The following is a 23,856-nucleotide window of genomic DNA, read 5'->3' as shown; positions in this document are numbered from 1 at the left end:
TGTGTGCGCCCACGAGTGTACACATTCTTCTTTTGTGGACCTAGAGGGAAGGGCTCGAAATCCTTGGAAAAGAATTCATATTAGGGGAAGGAGATGGTACCATTGTTTGTGGACATGTGTGTGTGTGTGTAAAGATAGAACTGGAAAGACTCACTGGCCAAAACTTAGCTCTGGCCTTTGAGTCCAGATTGAGCTTCTTTCTGGCAGAGAACCAAATTTTCATTTACCTAAAATAAATCTTCATTTACCTAAAATAATAATTGTTTCATAATAATTTTGGAAGATGTATGTATGAAGTGGATCCTAGCATTGAAACCTTAGGAAAGCTAACATTCTTAATTTTGGTGATGGAGAAATAGTAACTTTCAATAGTGTGTATCATCTTTAGAGAAATTCCATAAAGAGTTAATGAGGCCCAAAGATATTTAAAACTTAGTCAAAACTCTTAAACTCATTTGACACAGTATTTCTTAAGATAAGGCAGACCTCTTTCCCATAGCCTAAATAAATTTTTTTAATTCTTGATAAATGATATTGTATAGCATAGTTTTTATTGAACACTAAGAAGAAGGAAATTCCAGTTTATGGGGTACGGATCCAGAAACCTCTACTTGATTCCCTCTTTGCTTCTTGTAGCACATTGCCCTTTTTAATTTTTTCTAACTTTCAGAACATTTCTTATACCTTCTGTTCCTTTCTGATGATAAATTTCAAATATATAAAGTTAATAATTTTATATTCTTAAAGGTGAAAAATCCTTAAAATATAAACTTTGATAAAGATTCTGTGCATTACATGAGTTCAGAAGGTAGGAGGAGTCTGTTCTGTTAGTCCTGCAGCTGTTAGTAAATAACACAGTGCTGAATGTTTTACTTGTCATTTTCTTTCCTACAGTGACTGAAACAAGGCTGTGTGACATTCCATGTTGGAGGAAAAAAATTAAAAAACAAAATTGAATGCTCTAAGCTGGAACATAGGATCTATAGCCTTGTCTATGGCCCAACACCTTGGCCTTGTGTACAAAAATGAAGAAATACTGCAATAGCAAAGCTGAACATCTTAACACTAGCTGTCTTCTGCTAGATCTCCTCGCTCAGCATATAACTATAAATACATGTAAAATTACATGTATATGGCTATATTTTTATTTGCTTGCTCCTAGAAGAGAAAAAAAAATCAACTTTGAATCACAACTAGGAATCGATGCTTTAATTTTTGGAAACTTTTTCAGAATTTTTAATTTACTGTGGTTTGGCCTAAGATCCTCAGTTGTACCAGGCTTTGTGCACAAGAGAAAAGCACAAAAGTTGGACGCACATGGGGCATGTGCTTTCTGTGCACCAAATTTCTGGATGGGGTTCTTTTTATAGGCCTACAGTCAAATCTGTGTCCAGAATTTTTTGACATTTTTGCTTTGTATAATCATAGAATTCATTGCTGCTGATTTCTATAATAATTCATGTTGTCATGTAAAGTGTCTCTTAATAACTGAGGGCTGTCAATAACCTGTGATTTCGCCTTTTCTATAGTCTTACTCCCATGAAGAACTTTGGTTCTGATGGAGAAAGAGTGAAAAGCTTTATTTTTTTCTCCAGATATCTTTATATTTCTATTGTATTTTTAGTTGTGTACTGTGTGCTACAGATTTTTTTCAGTTTGTTACAAACACAATTTGGTAATTTCTAAATTGGTTCTGCCTGCCTCCAAACAGAAACATCTGTACAACCTTATAGGCATAAACTACTTTCTGGTAAAACAGTCAGAATAAAATGAGCTCATGTTTTCCTGAAATTGGTGAGAGGATATACGGTATTACATGTTCCAGCAAATCTCACTGTTTGAGTTTGGCATTTGATTCTATATTTCTAGTATTCAGTAACACGTGTTTGTTCTTCTAATTTGGGTCAGTTTAAAAGATAACGTTGCAAGATATGCGTAGAAAATGTGGGCACCGCTCCTGTTTGCCTCTTGATCAGAAACTTCAACAGGGCAGTAAAGAAGACCATGTGATTCAAACTGAAATTCTTTCTTTAGTTGCTGTAAGAAGTTAAATGTAAAATACCTTTTTTAGTTTTAGGCCCCTTTGAAAAACCCTGAAACATGGAGCAGAGGCAGGGAATGGTACTCATTGAAGTAGAAATGACTGCCCACTTCAGAATCGTCACTGTGTTTATACACAAATGTGCTTACGTAAATCAGAGGCATTTTGTAGATGCTTTGCTGACTTGTTCATCTCTGTAGAAACACAGAAACCAGACCCATTTTGTAAAGCAGGAAATCATGTCACGTGGAACATGTCCTGTATATATTTCCTACATGGTAATGGAGTCTTAATGATAAATGCAAGGTGATAATTTAATGATGGGATTAGTCTGATCACTTAATATACACAATCCTGGAAGTGAATTACTTGCATCAGATAAAGTGGTATTTATTAGTCTGTACAGAGAGGAAAATACATATAAAACATATGCTTACATTACATGCACGCAGATTTCATGCTCCATAAATCTTTACTATTTTTTAATTTACCTTTCTCTAAATGATGTGCATGGAATATGCCTTATTACAGAAAAATACTATTCATAATTTGACTACAAGGAAAAAGTGCCTATATGGTGGTAATGCTAGTTAAGGCAAATAAGACAAATTATCTTATCAGTTTACTACATCACCAGTTAACATTTTATATTGTGATGTTTAAAAAAGAAAAGTTTATACCTCAAATGTGTATTTTATTTTACAATCAGTTGCGGGATTGGGGTTGGGAGTATGGGAGGGTTGGGGAGGGAAGGTTTATTCACCATAGCCACTGATGGGAATCTTCAAAAACAATTCTATATGCCCACTATAAATGTTTCTCTGTTTGCCATTTCTGGTACTATCATGACTAAATTGGATAGCTTTATTTTACAAAGGTATGGAAAGTTTACAGAGCAGTGTCTAAACCTACATTAGTTGCATTTGCACTAAATGTTAATGATATACTTTTGCAATTCTGTAAATGATTACAGGAAAAATATTTGTATTAAAAAAGAGAAGAAAAGTAAAGGATACATTTTACCTTCAGGTAATTGCACTGGTACTTCACTAGGGTTAATCCTGCCCAACCAGATTTAGAAATGAGTTGGGGAATATGAAAGGAGTAAAAGAGATCAAAATTTGGAGACGTACTAGCCCTTTAGACAGCATTCAGACCCTCTAGAATTATTTCCATAAGGCTAATTCCTACATATTGAATATACATGATGTTTTCTCATCCACAGTTATTTCCTACTTCTCTTCCCCAAGCAAAAAAAAAAAATTATCATTTTACTCTCTTTTCTACTCAGTTACTCTTTTGTACTGTGATAGAAACATGAAAAATATTGGTGATGAGGGGTTTTGTCCCTGAGTGCCCACTGTACAGTTCAAGAGAGCACAGTATTTCACTTGTAATTCAGGGCTCCTGATTTTGAGGTGGAGGGTGTCATAGCAGCTCTTGATTTGGGTTCGCCACAGGGGTAGCCAGACCAAGGAAGAGGATGACTGGGAGGGATGTAGGAATACAAAAGAAGGAAAAGGAGGAATGGGGTTCCCATTTGTTCAGTTTCATCAACTAATTTGTACTCCTATACAACATCAGTGTCAATTGCTATTGAGAAAATTTTAGTTGGGCTGAGCTGGTTCTCTTGTGAAATTGTGCTGATTATCTTTAAGCTTATCAGTTGTTTGTCCAGTTAAACACTTTCACCACTATTTGATCCAAGTTGTACAGACAGTGTATTTGGATTATTGTCATTGTTCATCTACAAACTCAAAACATAATCATTTTAAAGTACCTTGGGAGTGTGTAGAGTGTATTCTAAATAGCTTTATGATCCTGGTGATGTTTTTAAAAAATAATAAAGTTGGATCTTCCATGTTACAATCACAAAATTAAAACCAGTATTTAAAAGTGGAAAAGTATTAAAATATTATGGACAAATGTGCTTGCTTGATTGTTTTTCTTAACCCCCAGGTACTGCCCTACATAATTCTCTGAGTAGTTAAGAGCTTGAAATACTCCAGTTCAATGTTCTTCAAACTGTATGTTGTAACCCGGTTGGGCATCAAGAAAACTACTGAGTTGCAACCTAAAAAAATTTTAAGAAAGTAGAACAGAATGGAATAGATCAAATACATAGGATGTAATAAAGGTAAATATTTTGTGAACCTTTTTACATATATGTGTGTATGTATGTATATGCATGTATTGTATATACACACACACAGACGTGTGTGTGTGTGTGTGTGTGTGTGTGTGTGTGTGTGTGTGTGTGTAGTAGGTTACAGTTTTAAATGATTTTTTTTTTTTTTTTTTTACTATGGACCCTGGTCCAAAAGTTTGTTTTCAGTTGCTAGAGAGTGAAGCCATATGCAGCTGGGTGTTTCTAAAACCCAGCCAGTCATACACACATGAAAGTTAGCTATATGTGTTTAACCATAAAAAAATCATCCCTCATTTATTTAAATAATATGGCCAGCTCCACTTGTTACACTCAGGGAATTTACACCCCAGAACCACGATGAGATGGGAAGTGTGGATTTGCAGTTCACTTGGTCGTTGGTTTCCTCCATATTGAAAGGCACTGAGCATATTTCTCTCCTGGTGTTCAAAGAGAAATACCATACAAACAATATGACCTCACATACAAGCCAACTACTTAATCTCAGGGGATGCTGGAGAGAAAATCTGGCTGTTGTGTTGGGTTTATTGACAGAGAAATAGTATTGTCACCCTCATGGCACACTTTTAAGTTTTTCAAGAACAATTTTTAACTTACTGCAGCTTTTGCCTTAGGCTTGGCTTTGGAATATAACCTGTAAATACAGTGTAGTTCTTTTTTTTTCTTTATTTTTTAAACAGCAGGTCCTAATTAGTTATCTATTCTATACATATTAGTGTATACATGTCAATACCCATCTCCCAATTCAGCCCACCGTCACCACCACCCCCCACCCCCCCACTTCCCCCCTTGGTGTTCATACGTTTGTTCTCTACATCTGTGTGTCTATTTCTGCCTTGCAAACCAGTTCATCTGTACCATTTTTCTAGATTCCACATATATGCATTAATATATGATATTTGTTTTTCTGACTTGCTTCACTCTGCATGACAGTCTCTAGGTCCATCCACATCTCTACAAATGACCCAATTTCATCCTATTTTATGGCTGAGTAATATTCCATTGTGTGTGTGTGTATATATATATATATATGTATATATATATGGGCATTTAGGTTGCTTCCATGACCTGGCGACTGTAAATAGTGCTGCAGTGAACATTGGGGTGCATGTGTCCTTTTGAATTCTGGTTTTCTCAGGGTATATGCCCAGTAGTGGGATTGCTGGTTCATATGGTAGTTCTATTTTTAGTTTTCTAAGGAACCCCCATACCGTTCTCCAGAGTGGCTGTATCAGTTTACATTCCCACCAACAGTGCAAGAGGGTTCCCTTTTCTCCACACCCTCTCCAGCATTTGTTGTTTGTAGATTTTCTGATGATACCCATTTTAACAAGTGTGAGGTGATGCCTCGTAGTTTTGATTTGCATTTCTGTAATGATTAGTGATGTTGAGCATCCTTTCATATGTTTGTTGCAAATCTGTATATCATTTTTGGAGAAATGTCTAGGCCTTTTGCCCATTTTGGGGTTGGGTTGTTTCTTTTTTTGATATTCAGCTACATGAGCGGCTTGTATATTTTGGAAATTAATCCTTTGTCGGTTGCTTCATTTGCAAATATTTTCTCCCATTCTGAGGGTTGTCATTTCATCTTGTTTATGGTTTCCTTTGCTGTGCAAAAGCTTTGAAGTTTCATTAGCTCCCATTTGTTTATTTTTGTTTTTATTTACATTTCTCTAGGAGGTGGGTCAAAAAAGATCTTGCTGTGATTTATGTCAGAGTGTTCTTCCTATATTTTCCTCTAAGAGTTTTATGGTGTCTGGGCTTACATTTAGGTCTTTAATCCATTTTGAGTTTATTTTTGTGTATGGTGTTAGGGAGTGTTCTAATTTCATTCTTTTACATGTAGCTGTCCAGTTTTCCCAGCACCACTTATTGAAGAGACTGTCTTTTCTCCATTGTATATCCTTGCTTCCTTTGTCATAGATTAGTTGACTATAGATGCTTGGGTTTATCTCTGGGCTTTCTATCCTGTTCCATTGCTCTACATTTCTGTTTTTGTGCCAGTACCATACTATCTTGATTACTGTAGCTTTGTAGTATGGTCTGAAGTCAGGGAACCTGATTCATCCAGCTCCATTTTTTTCCCTCAAGATTGCTTTGGCTGTTCGGGATCTTTTGTGTCTCCATACAAATTTTAAGATTTTTTGTTCTAGTTCCGTAAAAAATGCCATTGGTAATTTGATGGGGATTGTATTGAATCTGTAGATTGCTTTGGGTAGTATAGTCATTTTCACAATATTGATTCTTCCAATCCAAGAACATGGTATTTCTCTCCATCTGTTTGTGTCATCTTAGATTTCTTTCATCACTGTCTTTATAGGTTTCTGAGTACAGGTCTTTTACCTCCTTAGGTTTATTCCTAGGTATTTTATTCTTTTTGTTGCAATAGAGAATGGGATTGTTTCCTTAATTTCTCTTTCTGATCTTTCATTGTTAGTGTATAGGAATTCAAAAGATTTCTGTGCATTAATTTTGTATCCTGCTACTTTACCAAATTCATTGATTAGCTCTAGTAGTTTTCTGGTGGCATCTTTAGGATTACCTATGTATAGTATCATGTCATCTGCAAACAGTGACACTTTTACTGCTTCTTTTCCAATTTGTATTCCTTTTATTTCTTTTTCTCCTCTGATTGCCATGGCTAGGACTTCCAAACCTCTGTTGAGTAAGAGTGGCGAGACTGTACATCCTTGTCTTATTCCTGATGTTAGAGGAAATAAATGCTTTCAGTTTTTCACCATTGAGAGTGATGTTTGCTGTGGGTTTGTCATATATGGCCTTTATTATGATGAGGTAGGTTCCCTCTGTGCCCACTTTCTGGAGAGGTTTTGTCCTAAATGGGTGTTGAAGTTTGTCAAAACCTTTTCCTACATCTACTGAGCTAATCATGTGGTTTTTATTCAGTTTGTTAATATGGTGTATCACACTGATTGATTTGCATATATTGAAGAATCCTTGCATCCCTGGATAAATCCCATTTGATCATGGTGTATGATCCTTTTAATGTGTTGTTGGATTCTGTTTGCCAGTATTTTGTTGAGGATTTTTGCATCTATATTCATCAGTGATATTGGTCTGTAATTTTCCTTTTTTGTAGTATCTTTGTCTGGTTTTGGTATCAGGGTGATGGTGGCCTCGTAGAATGAGTTTGGGAGTGTTCCTCCCTCTGTACTTTATTGGAAGAGTTTGAGAAGGATGGATGTTAGCTCTTCTCTTTGTTTGATAGAATTCACCTGGGAAGCCATCTGGTCCTGGACTTTTGCTTGTTGCAAGATTTTTCTTCACAGTTTCAATTTCATTACTTGTGAGTGGTTTGCTCACAGTTTCTGTTTCTTCCTGGTTCAGTCTTGGAAGGTTATACCTTTCTAAGAATTTGTCCATTTCTTCCAGGTTGTCCACTTTATTGGCATAGAATTGCTTGTAGTAGTCTCTTATAATGCTTTGTATTTCTGCGGTGTTCGTTGTAACTTCTCCTCTTTCATTTCTAATTTTATTGATTTATTTCCCTCTTTTTCTTGATGAGTCTGGCTAATGGTTTATCAATTTTATCTTCTCAAAGAACCAGCTTTTAGTTTTATTGATCTTTGCTATTGTTTTCTTTGTTTCTATTTCATTTATTTCTGCTCTGATCTTTATGATTTCTTTCCCTCTGCTAACTTTGGGTTTTGTTTGTTCTTTCTCTAGTTGCTTTAGGTGTAAGCTTAGGTTGTTTATTTGAGATTTTTCTTCTTTCTTGAGGTGGGATTGTACTGCTATAAACTTCCCTCTTAGAACTGCTTTTGCTGCATCCCATAGGTTTTGGATCGTTGTGTTTTCGTTGTCATTTGTCTCTAGGTATTTTTTGATTTCCTCTTTGATTTCTTCAGTGATCTCTTGGTTATTTAGTAACGTATTGTTTAGCCTCCATGTGTTTATGCTTTTTACGTTTTCTTCCCTGTAATTGATTTCTAATCTTATAGCGTTGTGGTTGGGAAAGATGCTTGATATGATTTCAGTTTTCTTAAATTTACCAAGGCTTGATTTGTGACCCAAGGGGTGATCTATCCTGGAGAACGTTCTGTGTGCACTTGAGAAGAAAGTGTGATCTGCTGTTCTTGGATGGAATTTCCTATAAATATCAATTAAATCTATCTGGTCTGTTGTGTCATTTAAAGCTTGTGTTTCCTTATTTTCTATCTGGATGATCTGTCCATCGGTGTAAGTGAGGTGTTAAAATCCCCCACTATTATTGTGTCACTGTCAATTTCCTCTTTTATAGGTGCTAGCATTTGCCTTACGTATTGAGGTGCTCCTGTGTTGGGTGCATAAACATTTATAATTCTTATATCTTCTTCTTGGATTAATCTCTTGATCATAATATAGTGTCCTTGTCTCTTGTAACATTATTTTAAAGCCTATTTTATCTGCTATGAGTATTGCTACTCCAGCTTTCTTTTGATTTCCATTTGCATGGAATATCTTTTTTCATCCCCTCACTTTCAGTCTGTATGTGTCCCTAGGTCTGAAGTGGGTCTCTTGTAGACAGCATATATACAGGTCTTCTTTTTGTATCCATTCAGCGAGCCTGTGTCTTTTGGTTGGAGCATTTAATCCATTCACGTTTAAGGTAATTATCGATATGTATGTTCCTATGACTATTTTCTTAATTGTTTTGGGTTTGTTTTTGTGGGTCCTTTTCTTCTCTTGTGTTTCCCACTTAGAGAAGTTCCTTTAGCATTTGTTGTAGAGCTGGTTCGGTGGTGCTGAATTCTCTTAGCTTTTGTTTGTCTGTAAAGCTTTCAATTTCTCCATTGAATCTGAATGAGATCCTTGAGTTATCTTGGTTGTAGGTTCTTCCCTTTCATCACTTTAAATATATCATGCCACTCCCTCCTGGCTTGTAGAGTTTCTGCTGAGAAATCAGCTGTTAACCTTATGGGAGTTCCCTTGTATGTTATTTGTTGTTTTTCCCTTGTTGGCTTTTAATAATTTTTCTTTGTCTTTAATTTTTCTCAGTTTCATTACTGTGTGTCTCGGTGTGTTTTTCCTTGGGATTCTCTATGCTTCCTGGACTTGGGTGGCTATTTCCTTTCCCATCTTAGAGAAGTTGTCGACAATAATCTCTTCAAATATTTTCTTGGGTCCTTTCTCTCCTTTCTCCTTCTGGGACCCCTATAATGTGAATGTTGGTGCGTCTGATGTTGTCCCAGAGGTCTCTTAGGCTGTCTTCATTTCTTTTCATTCTTTTTTTTTTATTCTGTTCCACGGCAGTGAATTCCACCATTCTGTCTTCCAGGCCACTTATCCGTTCTTCTGCCTCAGTTATTCTGCTATTGATTCCTTCTAGCATATTTTTCATTTTAGTTATTGTATTGTTCATCTCTGTTTGTTTGTTCTTTAATTCTTCTAGGTGTTTGTTCTCTAATTCTTCTAGGTCTTTGTTAAACATTTTTTGCATCTTCTCAATCTTTTCCTCCATTCTTTTTCTGAGGTCCTGGATCATCTTCACTATCATTATTCTGAATTCTTTCTCTGAAGTTTGCCTATCTCCACTTCATTTACTTGTTTTTCTGAGGTTTTACCTTGTTCCTTCACCTGGTACATAGTCCTCTGTCTTTTCATTTTGTCTGTCTTTCTATGAATGTGGTTTTTGTTCCACAGGCTGCAGGATTGTAGTTCTTGCTGCTTCTGTCTGTCCTCTGCTGGATGAGGCTATCTAAGAGGCTTGTGTAAGCTTTCTGATGGGAAGGACTGGTGGTGGGTAGAGCTGGGTGTTGCTCTGGTGGGCAGAGTTCAGTAAAACTTTAGTCTGCTTGTTTGCTGATGGGTGGGGCTTTGTTCCCTCCCTGTTGGTTGTTTGGCCTGAGGTGACCCAGGACTGGAGCCTACCTGGGCTCTTTGGTGGGGCTAATGACAGACTCTGGGAGGGCTTACACCAAGGAGTACTTCCCGGAACTTCTGCTGCCAGTGTTCTTGTCCGCACGGTGAGCCACAGCCACCCCCCGCCTCTGCAGGAGACCCTCCAACACCAGCAGGTAGGTCTGGTTCAGTCTGCTATGGGGTCACCGCTCCTTCCCCTGGGTCTCGATGCGCACACTACTTTGTGTGTGCCCTCCAAGAGTGGAGTCTCTGTTTCCCCAGTCCTGTTGAAGTCCTGCAATCAAATCCCGCTAGCCTTCAAAGTCTGATTCTCTGGGAATTTCTCCTCCTGTTGTCGGACCCCCAGGTTGGGAAGCCTTGATTTGAGGCTCAGAACCTTCCCTCCAGTGGGTAGACTTCTGTGCTATAATTGTTTTCTGGTTTGTGAGTCACCCACCCAGCAGTTATGGGATTTGATTTTATTGTGATTGCACCCCTCCTACCGTCTCATTGCAGCTTCTCCTTTGTCTTTGGATGTGGGGTATCTTTTTTGGTGAGTTCCAGTGTCTTCCTGTTAATGATTTTTCAGCAGTTAGTTGTGATTCTAAGTTGGGAGTGAGTGCATGTCCTTCTCCTCCTCCATCTTGAACCAGTCTCCAAAATTGGAAAGGTGCACTTCTAACTAGCTTTTTTAATTGAATTGTGTTTATAGTGTCTTCCAGATTTTCTCGTCATTGTTTGAACTAGAGTACCAGAGGAGTCATATTGTTGGCATTTGCATTGTCTTCCGATTAAGAAATTTTTTGTGAACCCTCTATGTACACTTTGAATAGACTTAAACAAGTATCATAAAGTTAAACTACTTTATTTGGCCTCTTTGTTCTGCTGCAGAGAATTCTGTGAGGTTAGTGCTAGAACAAATCTTAAAGATCTTTGAAGTTACTAAAAGATGCCCAACCAGGATTTTCTCATCACCCAGGCGTTAGGATTGTTGAGGTGCTAAATGAGGATGTCTCCATTATGTATAGCACATAACTTGCCTGCGTTTTATCTAACTTCCTCCCTTACAACATGCTGGGTGGCAGCAGCAGTGGTTGGTGGTGGTAGTAGTTGGTGGTACCACCCGTATTACAAAGATAAGGAAATGGGCCAGGATTCCAGGCCTACTGAGTGACTCTCAAGTCTTTTCTCTGTTTGACTCTGCTACTTTTTAGTGCCTTATGTATTTAATGTCTAGAATATAGTGTTTAGCAGAATAGGAAGAGCTGACGTGCTTGAAGACTAGAACTTTGGGGGTAGAGGTCTTAACATCACACACTTCAGTACCGGCTTCACAAAACCACAGTACCTACATGTCACAGAACCCTACCAGATCTATAAATTTTGTCTTAAAGGTTAAATCTGGCCTTCATTTGGTGCCTTAACTGCCTTCCTGTCTTCCAGTTTGGAAGGATGAAACATCACCACAAACAAGCCCAAGGAGGGTATTTTATCTTGGATTTTTCAACCCAAGGATGAGACTCAACATAGCTACCACTTTTGTGGGCAGCCTGCTGCAAAATGACCACTGAGGTAGTGACTGAAACATGCTTTGGACCCACCCCTAGTCAGTTTACTGTGATTCTTTTCTATTACTACTCCTTGCAATTGGGAGACCCAAGTGGTAGCTGGGCCCAGCAGCAGGGAATCCTTGTGTGGCAATAAGTCAAGATGCCAACATCCAGCAATTTTAGCAATATAGATATGTAGCACTAACTCTACAGCACCCAAAACAAGTTGCAGAGAAATATTTGTTGAGCACCTACTACATGCCATGAAGTGTTCCAGGATTAAGGATACAGCAACAAACAGCACATCTGGCATTCACTGTTTTTGTCATAACCAAGCTTTTTAGAAATGCACCTAAACTAAGAGGAAATAGACATTGAGATCAAGAGCATTTCAATACAGTGCATTAATGGTAGACTTAACCACATTTGAGGTGTGTGAAAGTCTTTTTGATTCTTGGTTCTCAGTTGTGTCCTCAAAAGGTAGATAGGGAATGGATTGTTGCTGTGTTTTAACAAGTTCACCAACTTCCATGCACGTCAATAGCACCAAATTAGTAAGCTGGTCTACTCTGCTGATTATTTAAATCTACAATTTATTTTGTGGTTTGTGACTTTGACTTTTCATTTGTAACATCCAGTAGATTTTTCTGTTACTTCTAAGTGTATTTCTCCCCATGTTTCTGGATACCATGCATTCAACAAACTGAAAGGAATGAAATTTAGAAGCCAGAAGACCAGAGTTTTTCTGGCTCTCTCACTTGAACACGTTTGATTTTGCCAAGACGTTTTCATGTCTCTAAGTCTATTTTTCTCTTCCATAAAATAATATGAAATCATCTACATCACAGGATTGTTTGGGGAAGAGTGTGATAATGTATTCAAAACACTTTGCACTCTACTGTGCAAATGTAAGGAATGATTTGGTCAACCACAAATATGTGCTATATACTGTCTTTTGAGTGCTGAAGGCGGGAATCTGAATAAGACACAGGAATAATGACAAGAAGGACGCAAACATTTTGGGGCTTTGAGCCAAACCGTAAGTCATGTGGGGTTTAGCCTATAGGGTATGTCTAATGAGGGAGAAAACCAGAAAGAGGCAGAGCAGTTCATGGAAGACCTTGAATGCTGTGCAAAGAGCTTGATGTTCATTCTACCAGCAATGGGCATCACTGAAGGGCTTTCTTGAGCATTACATACCTAAGAAAAATCAGTGGGAGTTGGTGCCTGGTTGTTTGGATGTAGAATAAGTCAACCATTAATGTTCTTACTTGTGTATAATTCTCATGCTAATGTCAGAATAAGTGACAATTACAGTGTAGTAATAGTGACAGCTTTTAAAACTTGGGAAATGAAAGTGATAGTGCCTCAAACGAGCTGCCCAGCAGTCATTGCCAAGCTTGTAAACGAATGTGGAAGCATTCAGAGCTGCAGAATCAGGGTAGACATGAGTCTCCTAAGTGACCTCTTTTCTCCTGATCGAGTTATCCTTTAATACCTAATGCCTCTTGCTAAATGTTTCAATAGTGCCCTTATCTCCAAGGACTGAGTCCACACTCCTTGACTTCAGTCTGATGTTCAATGTATCATTTTAAGAGTTTGGCCTTACTGCATCTGCCTTACCAGCCTGCCTCTCCTTGGTCCCCTCTACAAATAAATCATCCCATCCAGGTGGACTTAACTCCAGTCACTCAGTGATCCATGCTCACCTTCGAAGGAACTTCTCTCTCTCCTCCCTTCAGTCAACATCCAGAACCTACTTCAGGGTTCCAGTTTCTGACCTTAACTATACCCGCCCCCTCAACCCTCAACTCTTCCTCTCCAGTTGTATGTGCTTTTCCCGTCATACTTGGATTATGCCACTATTATGACACTGCTGTTGTGTTCATCTATCAGCTCTACTAATAAGCCAGACTCTAGCTTATCAGTGCAATTGGCTCATGTATATACAGGAGAGAGTAAATAAAGCATTTCATGGAATTTGTAGAGCCAGTTAAGGGCTTAGAAGCCAGCCAATCCAACTATGTCATTATACGAATAAGGAAACTGAGGGAAAGAAACACGAAGCCAATAACCCAGGTGTCACAGCTAGTGGCAGAGCCTTGACTGAAATGGAGGTCTCTGGATTCCCAGCTCCCTCAACACTGCCCTTGTCTTCCTATTGTAACTATTATTTTCTCTTTGGAGTAAGCCCTAATTACAAATTTATTGTGTCAGTCATTCAACAACACGGAGGACCGTTAATTTTAAGGTACTGTACTAGGTTACAAGAAAAGACATGGTACCTGTCTTCAAGAGACCTTGGCCTGGAGGAAAATGTGGGCAAGATGTACCACTGAAATATGGAAACAAAAAATTTCAACTTTTATTTGTTTTATCTTTATCATTTTAGTTTTGTTTTTTCTGATGGAGTGCTCAAGGTTGTTCAAGGTTTGGATTCTACTGGCCTGGGTAGGCACTGTCCTAAAAGCAAGTTAAAAATGGGCCTTTCCTCAAGAGCTTTCCATTTAAAGTTGTTAAATTATCCAGGCTATACCAGCAAGCCAGCTTCAAGCTTTGGCTGCTTACCAAGGGTTGTGCAGTGTGGGTGAGATCATCCGGATCTGAAGGAACCATGGCCAGAGGTGAGTGGGCTGCTCACACACACCTGAGTCTACTTTCCTATTAAAAGCAATATAAAGGTTTAAAAATGTGGTAAGTTGTTCACAGGCCATACCCTAGATCAAGAGACTGAGGTAGAAAATGCACCAAAACTTGGTGGGTTTTGACCATTTAGAGCCCTGAGGCTATAGCCCTAGTCCACACGGTGAAATGGGCAGGGAGGTAGGGGCACCAGTGTTTATCTCCCTTGTGAACTAAGGGCTAGGAGAGAGCTGCAGAATGAGGTTCTTCCATCACACATCATTTAGGGCTAATAATACTCTGGATTTGCTTGACTGTGTCCACTGCTTTTAACATACAATCCCAGCTGATTTTGCTGTGGAGACTGAGACAGAGCTCCCTTCACTGTCCCCTCCCTCCACTTCACCCACTAAACGCCGTTTACCATTTCAAATTTCAAGTGACAGGAAAGCAAAGGAGTTCCATAATCAACACAGGCTAGTGACTGCAGTCCTTTTCTTTTGGATTACTTCCTGATACTTTCTTGCCAAGACACACAAGGTGCCTGTGTGCTTTATGTTAGTAAATGGCACAGGGCCCTACTGCCTTTATGCTCTCTGCCCTCTGGCTTCAGAACTGACCAGTCGAATGGTCTGTGGAATCAGCTTCTTGCCTCTGAGTGACCCTGCTCCAGGGCCGCAATCCTGGGAAGTTAAGGTATCAGTACAAAGCAGTCAAACTTTGCGGCTATAGGGTGGGTGAGGTGAGGGTACTGAGCAGGGAATGGTATATACACGAACCTCTTTAAAGGTAGACTTTTTTCCCCTTTGGTCCCCCACTGTCTCATTTGGGAGAGAGACCAGAGACCAAGGGGTAAGAAAGTGAGGGGAAAAAGTGGCTAAAAATGTCCTTTTCTGGGGCAGTCATTCCATTCTTTGAAAATGCAGATAATTTGGTGTTTTGCCAAGGGGGGGGGCAGGTTCACAGGTGGGGGGCAGGAGGGGAGACACAGACCCAAATAACATACCTTCTAGTTGGTTATATCTCTCTAGGATTAATTCTGTCTTATTAAGCAGCTATTAAGCAGCACTTGGCCTCTCCGTGGGTGTCTGCTGTGTGCTTCTGAATAAAAACTTTCTAATACCATTTATTCACAGTAACACCAGGCACTTCACACTGAAACCCAGCACCGTTAGAGCAGCAACAGCAATACTAGAAAGAAATGTGGAAGTCCCAGCCCCACCCAAGACCAAGGGAATCAGGAGCCCAGGTGAGTGTGCTGCACTGGAACTGGAGAATCCCTGGATTACAACACTCTCTCGTGTCCCACCTCCTAACTCCAGCTGGTGGCACGAGGGTCTCTCCCACTGGCCTTAGAGAACAACTGTGTGGAAGTGTCTCACATCCTGATACAAGAGTACCCACACCTCCCTCGGGAGCTCCCAAACTTGCTCAGGAAGAAAAGAACAAAAAGTATATGTGTGTGTGATGGAAGGAGGGGTTCCATGCATCTCATAATGGAAAAGGGAATCTGTTAAGATATAAATAAATCATTTGCCATCTTCTTTTGGCTTGCAGTGTAGAAGTTATCTTTTTGCTAACTGGGCAAAGTTCATTCTTAATAAATTCAAGTCATGTCCAGAACAGAAAGACAGCTTGAGAAACATTGGTCTTGAAAAAAAATTCCTATAGTGAATTTACTGCTCTTACTTGAACCTTCTGTACACAGTGGATTTGTATTGATGTTTTGCTGTTCTGTGTCCTCTTGTTTGAGCTCAGACCCTTCAATGTGAGATGTTCTCTTTGGATTTAATTCTCCATACTCTCCAAAGATGAGGAAAAATCCTGTGCTGCCACATGCATCTCACTGCTCATCAAATCACCTGAGCAGTAAGGGGACGAAACTTTCCCATCTCCTGTCCAGCTTGCCCCACTCTCGAGAGGGCCGACCAGACAAGTGATCACATGCCATTTTGGGAGAAAAATTCAAAATGATTCTCAAGTATCTGGGCTTAGTTCTTAGTGGCTCATACACACCTGTTCACGTCTCTAACTATGGCAGAAGTATAGTCAAAAATCACCAGAATTTGGGATTTTAAAGAGGCCAGCCTCAGCTATATAAGCTGTACTGTCAGTTGATACAGCTTATGTACATACCTGCAATGGCCATTTGGTTTTGGCTGCCCAACCTTTATGGCCTCTTCCTCTCAACTGTCATACCCCCAATATCCAAAAGTAGTCCATGATGATAAATCTGAACTACTCAAAGTATAAGGAAGATAGTTTTAATATATGTATAACCCTGGCCTGCTGTTCTGTTGTAGAGTGGGAGAAGACAATGGGAACGATAAATGGGTTTGGGGGCACCTAGTGTGAATTACAGGGTACCACTCTGGCCAGACTTTAAAGCTTCCAGGTCTCAGGCAGGCCTATGGTTAATCCAAACAAAAAAGGTTACTGATTACACTTATCAGTATTAACCTCCTTTTCATAATTTACTGGAACTGGGGGAAAAAGTATAACAAAATGTATACAATTTAGTAACTGTACAAAACATTAGTTTAGCAAGATATTGGTTACAGTCACCAAAATGAAGACTCAAAATATTTCTCACTGCCACTTCCATGAAAAATTCAGATAAAAAGTCACTGGATGAAAAGTCACAACAGAAGCAATTTAAACTTTACATAAAACAGAAATTGTCAATCTTCCCCAACAATGCAGACACAATCACTCAGAGGCTCTCTGTACTGCCACGGCATTACTGGAATGTTTCTCAGAGTCCATCTTCTACATGAGCCATCAGCTTTCCAAGACCAACACTTGAAGCATTAGATGTAATACAAAATAAGGAGTTCTTTATTATTTATACAAAAGTTGTACATTAAAAAAAAAAAATTAAGATTCAACAACTCTGCTGACCCCCTGAGGAAGATTTTATGGGTCCATCAAAGAGCCCTGTGTGGATGTTTCAGTCACCAACCTCCTGGCCACAGGACAAGGGACACTCCCTCCACGGCCATTCACACAGCACCCTCACTGGCTCTGAAAGCTGACCTTCCCCTTCATTAGGCTCAACAAGCAAGCCAGGCTTTCCTGGACAACATTAAAGAACACTGCCTTCTCTGGCCCAAGCTTAGAATGTTTTACCAGTATATCGGGTGATTTTTGTTTATTTCTTGAACGCTTTCAATAAACTCCTAGCACAAGAAGCTTTATTACAACATATACAAATTTGGTACAGTTCTTTACAAAAAACTACCTAGATTTTTCAGCTAAATAAATTTAAGTGTCTTTTAAGAAATTAAACTTGGCTTCAAGAAATGGTAATTTTCTTCCAAACTTGTGTTTTCTACCCCCTGAGTTCTAAGAGAGGTCACAGACTTGTATGTCATTGATAAACAGAGTCACCTTTGTCTAAGCAATATTAAGAGCTCTTGCATCTTTCATAAAAAGCACAAAACTCTGTTTCTTAAAGGCTTATATGCTGAAAGATATGTTATAGCCAATCTAGACAAACATTTATATTTAGACAAGAGTCCTCTCTGAACAAATAGCCTGCAGAGATAAATGCAGTGATTTTTTTTCTTGAAAGAGAACTGTTTAGCACTGCTTAGCACATTATTCTGTAATTTGGGAATAAGAGTAATTCTTCCTCTGAAGAAAGCAGGTCCCCTTCTGAAGAATCATGTTGCCTATCACCTCCAAAAATCAAAATAGACCAGCACCAAATGAAGTATTCGTTTACAAAAAATAAACTTAGCTCTTATTTTTTTTAAAGGTCTACAACCCAGACTTAATAAATTAACTATGAAATCAGGAGTTTTGTCAGCTATAGTATAATTTAAAAATCCATTTTCAACCCAGGATTGGGGCTAGGGCGGGTGTGGACAGGAGGAGGGTTTAATCTCACACTGATCACCATGAACTCCAAGAATTTTATCAAAAGAAAACTTGTTTTTCCAGCTGTATTCTCTTTCAGAAGTGTGCTGTAGCTTACCATCTGTGATACTATAAAGGCATAATATCCACGTTGAGATCTTTCCAAAGAGCACAGCATGTAAAGCATGTAAACTTCTCAGATCTGAGAACTCTGCATGGAAAGAAGAACCTCAGACTTTCTGAAAGAGCCAAAAACCAAGCAGTCGTCTCACTGATCATGTCTATTCATCCTCAACAAGACACTGCATCGAGCTTTTTTAATTCACAGATTTTATGTTAGTCCTTTAGAACCCAACACCTGTGTTTCAGTTCTGAACTGTCGGGCTATTCAAGCTGCCTTCTTAGTGCAAGTTCCTTGGAAGTCTTGTAAATTTATCTTTGACCTACAGCAGAAAAAGACAAAGGAGAGATATACAAAATATCAGGAACGCAAAATTTTAAGTTAGGACTTGTATCTGAGAAGTAGGTTTTTCTACTGCATATTTTAAGTATAGGGAAAACATGTTAAACAAATCTTTAAGTCTTACCTGTTGTGGATCATGTGACTTCTGACAAGATGTCCTGCTGCCAATGCTGCCAGCAGAGACAATTCTCCAGCCATCACTGTACCGCACACAATTCGGGCAAGCTGCCGGGCGTTTTCCCCAGGATTGTCTTTACACGCTCCCTGAACACCTAGCATCTGCAGCCAGGGACAGACACAGCAGGACTCACCCTTCAAGGCATGGCAACAACTTCCTATTCAATCAATTAAAATGAGGGCAACTACAATGGCATTAGAATAGAACCAGGCTCCAGTGGAAGTACTACATTTCCAAGATCTGACAGCCAGTACTAACAATGGAATACACCACAGTGAACCTAACATCCACAGCCTGGCTGGAAGTGCACTTACTCAGAGCAGATGAACAATCATTTGCTCTCTTAATCTACTTTCTCAATTTACTAAGCCTGTGCCTGAACATGCTTTACTTGGACACACTGGATTAGGCCGGTGGGAAACGAATGAAAAGACCGGCTAAAATAGAGAGGGGAGCGATATGTGGTATCAGGTAGAAACACAAAGAATCCCAACGAGTCGGAACTGGGCTTGAGGTCACTGGAGCCTGTGCCCCATGTGTCTTACCTGCAGACATGCTTGCTGAGGGAGCAGGTTAGTCCCACCACCCACAGTCCCTATTTCTATAGATGGCATGGTGCAGCTGATATACAAGTCTTCATTTGTGGGACCACTTGCTTCTATTAAAGTAATACAGTTTGAACTACCAACATTCTGTGCTGCATCCTTAAAAAAACAGAAAGGAAAAAATATAAAACTTATCTCACTTAGAACAACGCAAGACAAGAAAGGTGGAGGCTGGCGCCCTCACCTGTCCACAGGCAATGTAGATGGCAGTTACAATGTTTGCTGCGTGGGCATTGAAGCCACCGATGCTCCCAGCCATGGCAGAGCCCACCAGATTTTTATTAATGTTGACCTCAATCATAGCCTCTGTAGTAGTCTTTAATACCTAGAAAACAGAGTGGTGCACATCTTACATCTTCCCCCAGAAGATTCAGGGGTGGGTTACCCAGATCTACTTTCTGTACCTCCAGAAAACAAGGGAGTGTAGACGTGGCCCCATGTAAGCCCCATCCTCAATAAGAAGATTATCAGTAAGGTCTGTTCCGTGAATGCCACCCACAGGCAGATGGGTGAGATAAGATAAAACACACCCGTATATTCAAGTTTACTTAACCCTTAATATTACTTTTCCCAATTTTGTAATCCAATGAAAGATTAACAAAATAAAAGTCATCCAATCACTCACTTCTCTGACAACCTTGGCTGGAATTACAGCTTCACAAACAACAGACTTTCCTCTTCCCTCTATCCAATTTATAGCAGCAGGTTTCTTGTCAGTACAGTAGTTACCACTAACTGCCAGAATCTGCATTTCAGGGAAATACTCATGAAGCTTTGAAAGTGCTTTCTCTGTACCCTATTAGCCAGAAACAAACAAACAAACAGCAACAGCAAAAACTGTATTAGAACAGTTATTTATAAATCAGAGGCTTTATTTGTATCTAATAATACTAACACTTCTAAATATAAGAACTATAATAATCTTTTCCTAATACGTTTTTAGATATGAAAATGGAGTTCTTTATAGTCATTGATGAATAGGATGATGAGAATATAATGAGAATATTAAAAAAAACTCATTGAGAATATAATACTGTATTCATGTCACTGGGGAGTGAGTACTCAATCCATCATCAACATGTAATAAATTCCCTCTTCTAGTTATTAAATTGTTACCCAAAGGCCCAAGTTACCGAGCCTGTAAAGAGAAGTCAGACATTAAAGTAAATCTTGTTGTTAACGGAAAGTCATTAGGATTTACATAAAATGTAAACAAGCCTTCCAATGACTTCCAATTAAGTTAAATTAATTCAATTAACTCACACTTCAAAAACACAAAACACTTATTGGCAATTTAAGTGTTTTTTTTTAATTGTGGTAAAATACACAAAACATAGAATTCACCATCTTAACTATTTTCAAGTGTATAGTTCAGTAGTGTTAAGTACATTCACATTGTGTGTAAGCAATCTCCAGAACTCTTTGTCTTGCAAAACTGAAACTCTATACCCATTAAACTCCTCATTCCACTTAGCCCCTGGTAACCACCCTTCTTTCAGTCCCTATGAATTTAACTAATCTAGGGAACTCTTAAGTGGGAATCATACAGTATTTGTCTTTCTGTGACCAGACTATTTCACTTAGTAAGTGAACCTCAAGGCTCATCCATATTTAGCATGTCAGAATTTCCTTTCTTTTTAGGGTTGAATAACATTCCACTGTATGTACATACCACACTTTATTTATCCATTTATCTGCTGATGGACACTTGGGCTGCTTCTAGCTTTTGGCTATTGTGAATGCTGCTATGAACATGGCTATACGAACGTCTTTTTGAGATCCTGCTTGTAATTCTATTTTTATTTTTTTCAGGAACTGCTATACTATTTATTGGAAAATTTTAAAGCGTATGTATTTAGTCACTGTACTCTCTTTCTGAATAGTCCTTATAACAGGTAAAGCACAATTAGCCTAGCTAATTGACTTTAACATTTTACATTTCTATCTGATAAACAACAAATATCAGTAGAATAAAATTTAAGCTATACACAATCTTCTAAGGAGATAATTAAAGGAACTATACACACATGAACTTGGCTTCTTAAATATGTCTTGAAGCCTCTAGAAGAGGTCAGCTTTCAGGTTTAAGAAAGTTTTGAAGAACAAATCCCCAGATTCCTCCCAGCCCTTCTGAGTAGACCCAGAACATGTACAATGTTAAGTCTAAATATATCAAATACAAACACCACCAATCAACAAATGCCTGCTTTATATAACATGAGTTACATGAATCAATATTTACCTTTCAATAAAAATCTTTCAATCAGTTAACTCTTTGAGTAAGTAGTATGTGTACATGGTACAAAATTCAAAAGTACAGGAGGGAATAGAGGGAATAAAGTAAAGAGCAAGTCTGTTCCCCCCCTCCAGGGACAGTCACTCCTGCAAGTTCTCATATAGTCCATCCATGCTCACCTTTGAAATCATGTTCATCCCCATGGCATCACCTGACTTCGACTGGAAACGGATGTAAAGGTTGCGTCCAGCAACACTCATCTGAAGTTTCTGTAGACGTGCAAATCTGTAAATAAAAGAAGCAAAGACTTTATTTTTTACTTTTTTAAGGAAATGGAAGTTATCTTAAAGTCTACCTTAGTTGGTTCATTTTACACATAAGAGAAAACTCATGGAGACTACATATTAAATGTACCTTCTTTAATTAAACATTATATTAGAATACTACTTCAACTCTGTCTCATTCTTACATGCTGCAAGAAGGAAGGGCTGCAGAAAGTCATGTCATCATAAATAAACTTTAAAAGTTCAAATGAAAGCAAGCATATAAGCTTGAACTATAGTGGGGTTATCATTTGTATTGATTATACTTCTTTATAAATTTAATTTTTTGTATTCAAAGTATATCTGCTATACTAATATTTACCTCTATCCTGCTTGGAAAATCTTTTTCTCAGGCAATTCTGCCCTAGGGCAAGTTTTGGTCAAAACTCTTGTAGGGCAAAGTAATAGCCTAATCAAAGTGAGCCTTATAAAACCAACACACAAACTTGCAAGCTCACGCTATTTCTTTCTAATTAACCTTTATGGAGATATTCATTTGTATCAACATTCTGCTCCCCCCATCCCAACCAAGCATTAATATTACTTATTTTGAAAGAATGGATTGAAAGTTGATATTTTATTACATCACCTTAGGCAGTCAATAGGTTAACAGTTATGTTTAGCCATCCTAGAAGATGGCACTGGTTCTGAAATAAACATAAATGCACATATAAGCCCCCCACACACACCTGCTGGTGCTGTCGAATGCCTCCTTTATCACTGTGAACCCTTCAGGTGTCTCGAGCCAGGCCTTCACTTCTGCAGAGTCACAAGCACGGGGAAAACGCACCACTGGGCCACGAGTGATCCCGTCTGCAAGGATTCGGCTGCTGGCACCTCCACCAAGCTATGAAGAGTATGTTACAAAAGCATGTTAATCCTGAAAACAGTTCTGCTTGTCCCAAAAGGTGTCCTTGATTGTCCCCAAATTTCTTCTCACTGCCTAGAGTGTATCTTAAAACAGGCAAATATATAAATGCCAACTTACACCTATTGCTCTGCAGCCTCTATTAGTACTGGCCACAAGACAACCTTCTGTTGTTGCCATTGGAACCTGAAATTCTTTTTCATCCAGGCACAGAGGTCCTGCCACTCCAACAGGGATGGGCATATAACCGATAACATTCTCACAGCAAGCTCCCATCACCTAAAAGGTAAAGTCAGGCACCAAGTGACAATCTATATAGCAAATACCCAGCCCTTGTCATTAATAACTTTCTTCAAACTTAATGCTTTAGTGTATTTTTCAACCAAGTTTTTTATTTACTCTTTAAAAGTCTTGAGTAATGACTATAAATAAAAACAGGAAAAATATTTTTTAATTTTGATGACCTATATCATAAGCAGAATACAAAATTACAGTAAAATGAGTTTAAAAGGAAGATGTTTTATAAAACTATGTATGTATAAAAGACAAGTCAAGATAAAGACTGAAAAACTAAAGCTACAAAGCAAAGCTGCTCAAATCAAGAAAATAACATACCAAGGAGTAGTTATAGTCCCTGTAGGGCAGATACTGGAGAGAAGAAGGCTCTGGAAGTTTTCTGGAAAGTAACTGTCGACGAATAGATACACCTCGTTCATAGGTTTCCATCAGAGTTTCCAATTTGTAAGCTGGGATATGCTTAGCATTGACTAATTGGATGATCTCAGCATCACTAAGGAATTTTGCACCTTTCTAAAGAAATGGGGAAAAAATAGAAGGGGGTTGGATAGAGGGAAATGAAAAAAGACTTGAAGAACCATACTTCATACTCTTCATAATAAATAGACCATTTAATACAAACAGTGCTCTCCATAGAACTAAAACACAAGTACTTTAAGAACCCAAAGGAATTTGAAGTTCTAAAGAAGGAGATGATTTAAGTAGAAATAAGAACATCAAAATAAAGACAAATTCTTTATAAAAATGTGAAAACTAAACAAATGTTAAACCAAAAACACTAAATTGTTCAAGTGATGTTCATAGAAA

At 38.5% G+C, this 23,856-nt stretch overlaps 2 protein-coding genes and 1 long non-coding RNA gene across 6 annotated transcripts in view; 2 read left to right on the top strand and 1 right to left on the bottom strand.

Moving 5' to 3' along the window:
* The window catches only part of CERT1 (ceramide transporter 1), a 128,861-nt gene extending 124,894 nt beyond the window's left edge, over window positions 1–3,967 (top strand). For both annotated transcript variants that reach the window (XM_067731032.1, XM_067731031.1), the window contains one exon: window positions 895–3,967. The gene's annotated coding sequence lies outside the window, so the exon portion shown is untranslated. The remainder of the gene's footprint in view (window positions 1–894) is intronic.
* A 3,967-nt stretch (window positions 3,968–7,934) lies between these two features.
* LOC137221400 (uncharacterized) lies at window positions 7,935–17,869 on the top strand. The gene is made up of 2 exons (XR_010941988.1): window positions 7,935–15,467; window positions 15,977–17,869. It is a non-coding gene; the product is annotated as an uncharacterized lncRNA (long non-coding RNA).
* HMGCR (3-hydroxy-3-methylglutaryl-CoA reductase) overlaps window positions 17,034–23,856 on the bottom strand; it is a 53,114-nt gene continuing 46,291 nt past the window's right edge. For all 3 annotated transcript variants that reach the window (XM_067731027.1, XM_067731025.1, XM_067731026.1), the window contains exons 12-20: window positions 23,368–23,562; window positions 22,873–23,031; window positions 22,574–22,731; window positions 21,741–21,846; window positions 19,951–20,121; window positions 19,510–19,650; window positions 19,266–19,424; window positions 18,667–18,821; window positions 17,034–18,522 (exon numbers count right to left, since the gene is read on the bottom strand). In XM_067731027.1, coding sequence (XP_067587128.1) covers window positions 18,468–18,522; window positions 18,667–18,821; window positions 19,266–19,424; window positions 19,510–19,650; window positions 19,951–20,121; window positions 21,741–21,846; window positions 22,574–22,731; window positions 22,873–23,031; window positions 23,368–23,562 — 1,299 coding nt within the window. In that variant the 3' untranslated portion in view covers window positions 17,034–18,467. The remainder of the gene's footprint in view (window positions 18,523–18,666; window positions 18,822–19,265; window positions 19,425–19,509; window positions 19,651–19,950; window positions 20,122–21,740; window positions 21,847–22,573; window positions 22,732–22,872; window positions 23,032–23,367; window positions 23,563–23,856) is intronic.

Source organism: Pseudorca crassidens, chromosome 3 (assembly GCF_039906515.1).
Source record: "Pseudorca crassidens isolate mPseCra1 chromosome 3, mPseCra1.hap1, whole genome shotgun sequence".
NCBI classification, from domain to species: domain Eukaryota; kingdom Metazoa; phylum Chordata; class Mammalia; order Artiodactyla; family Delphinidae; genus Pseudorca; species Pseudorca crassidens.
This window is presented reverse-complemented; position numbering and strand designations above follow the sequence as displayed.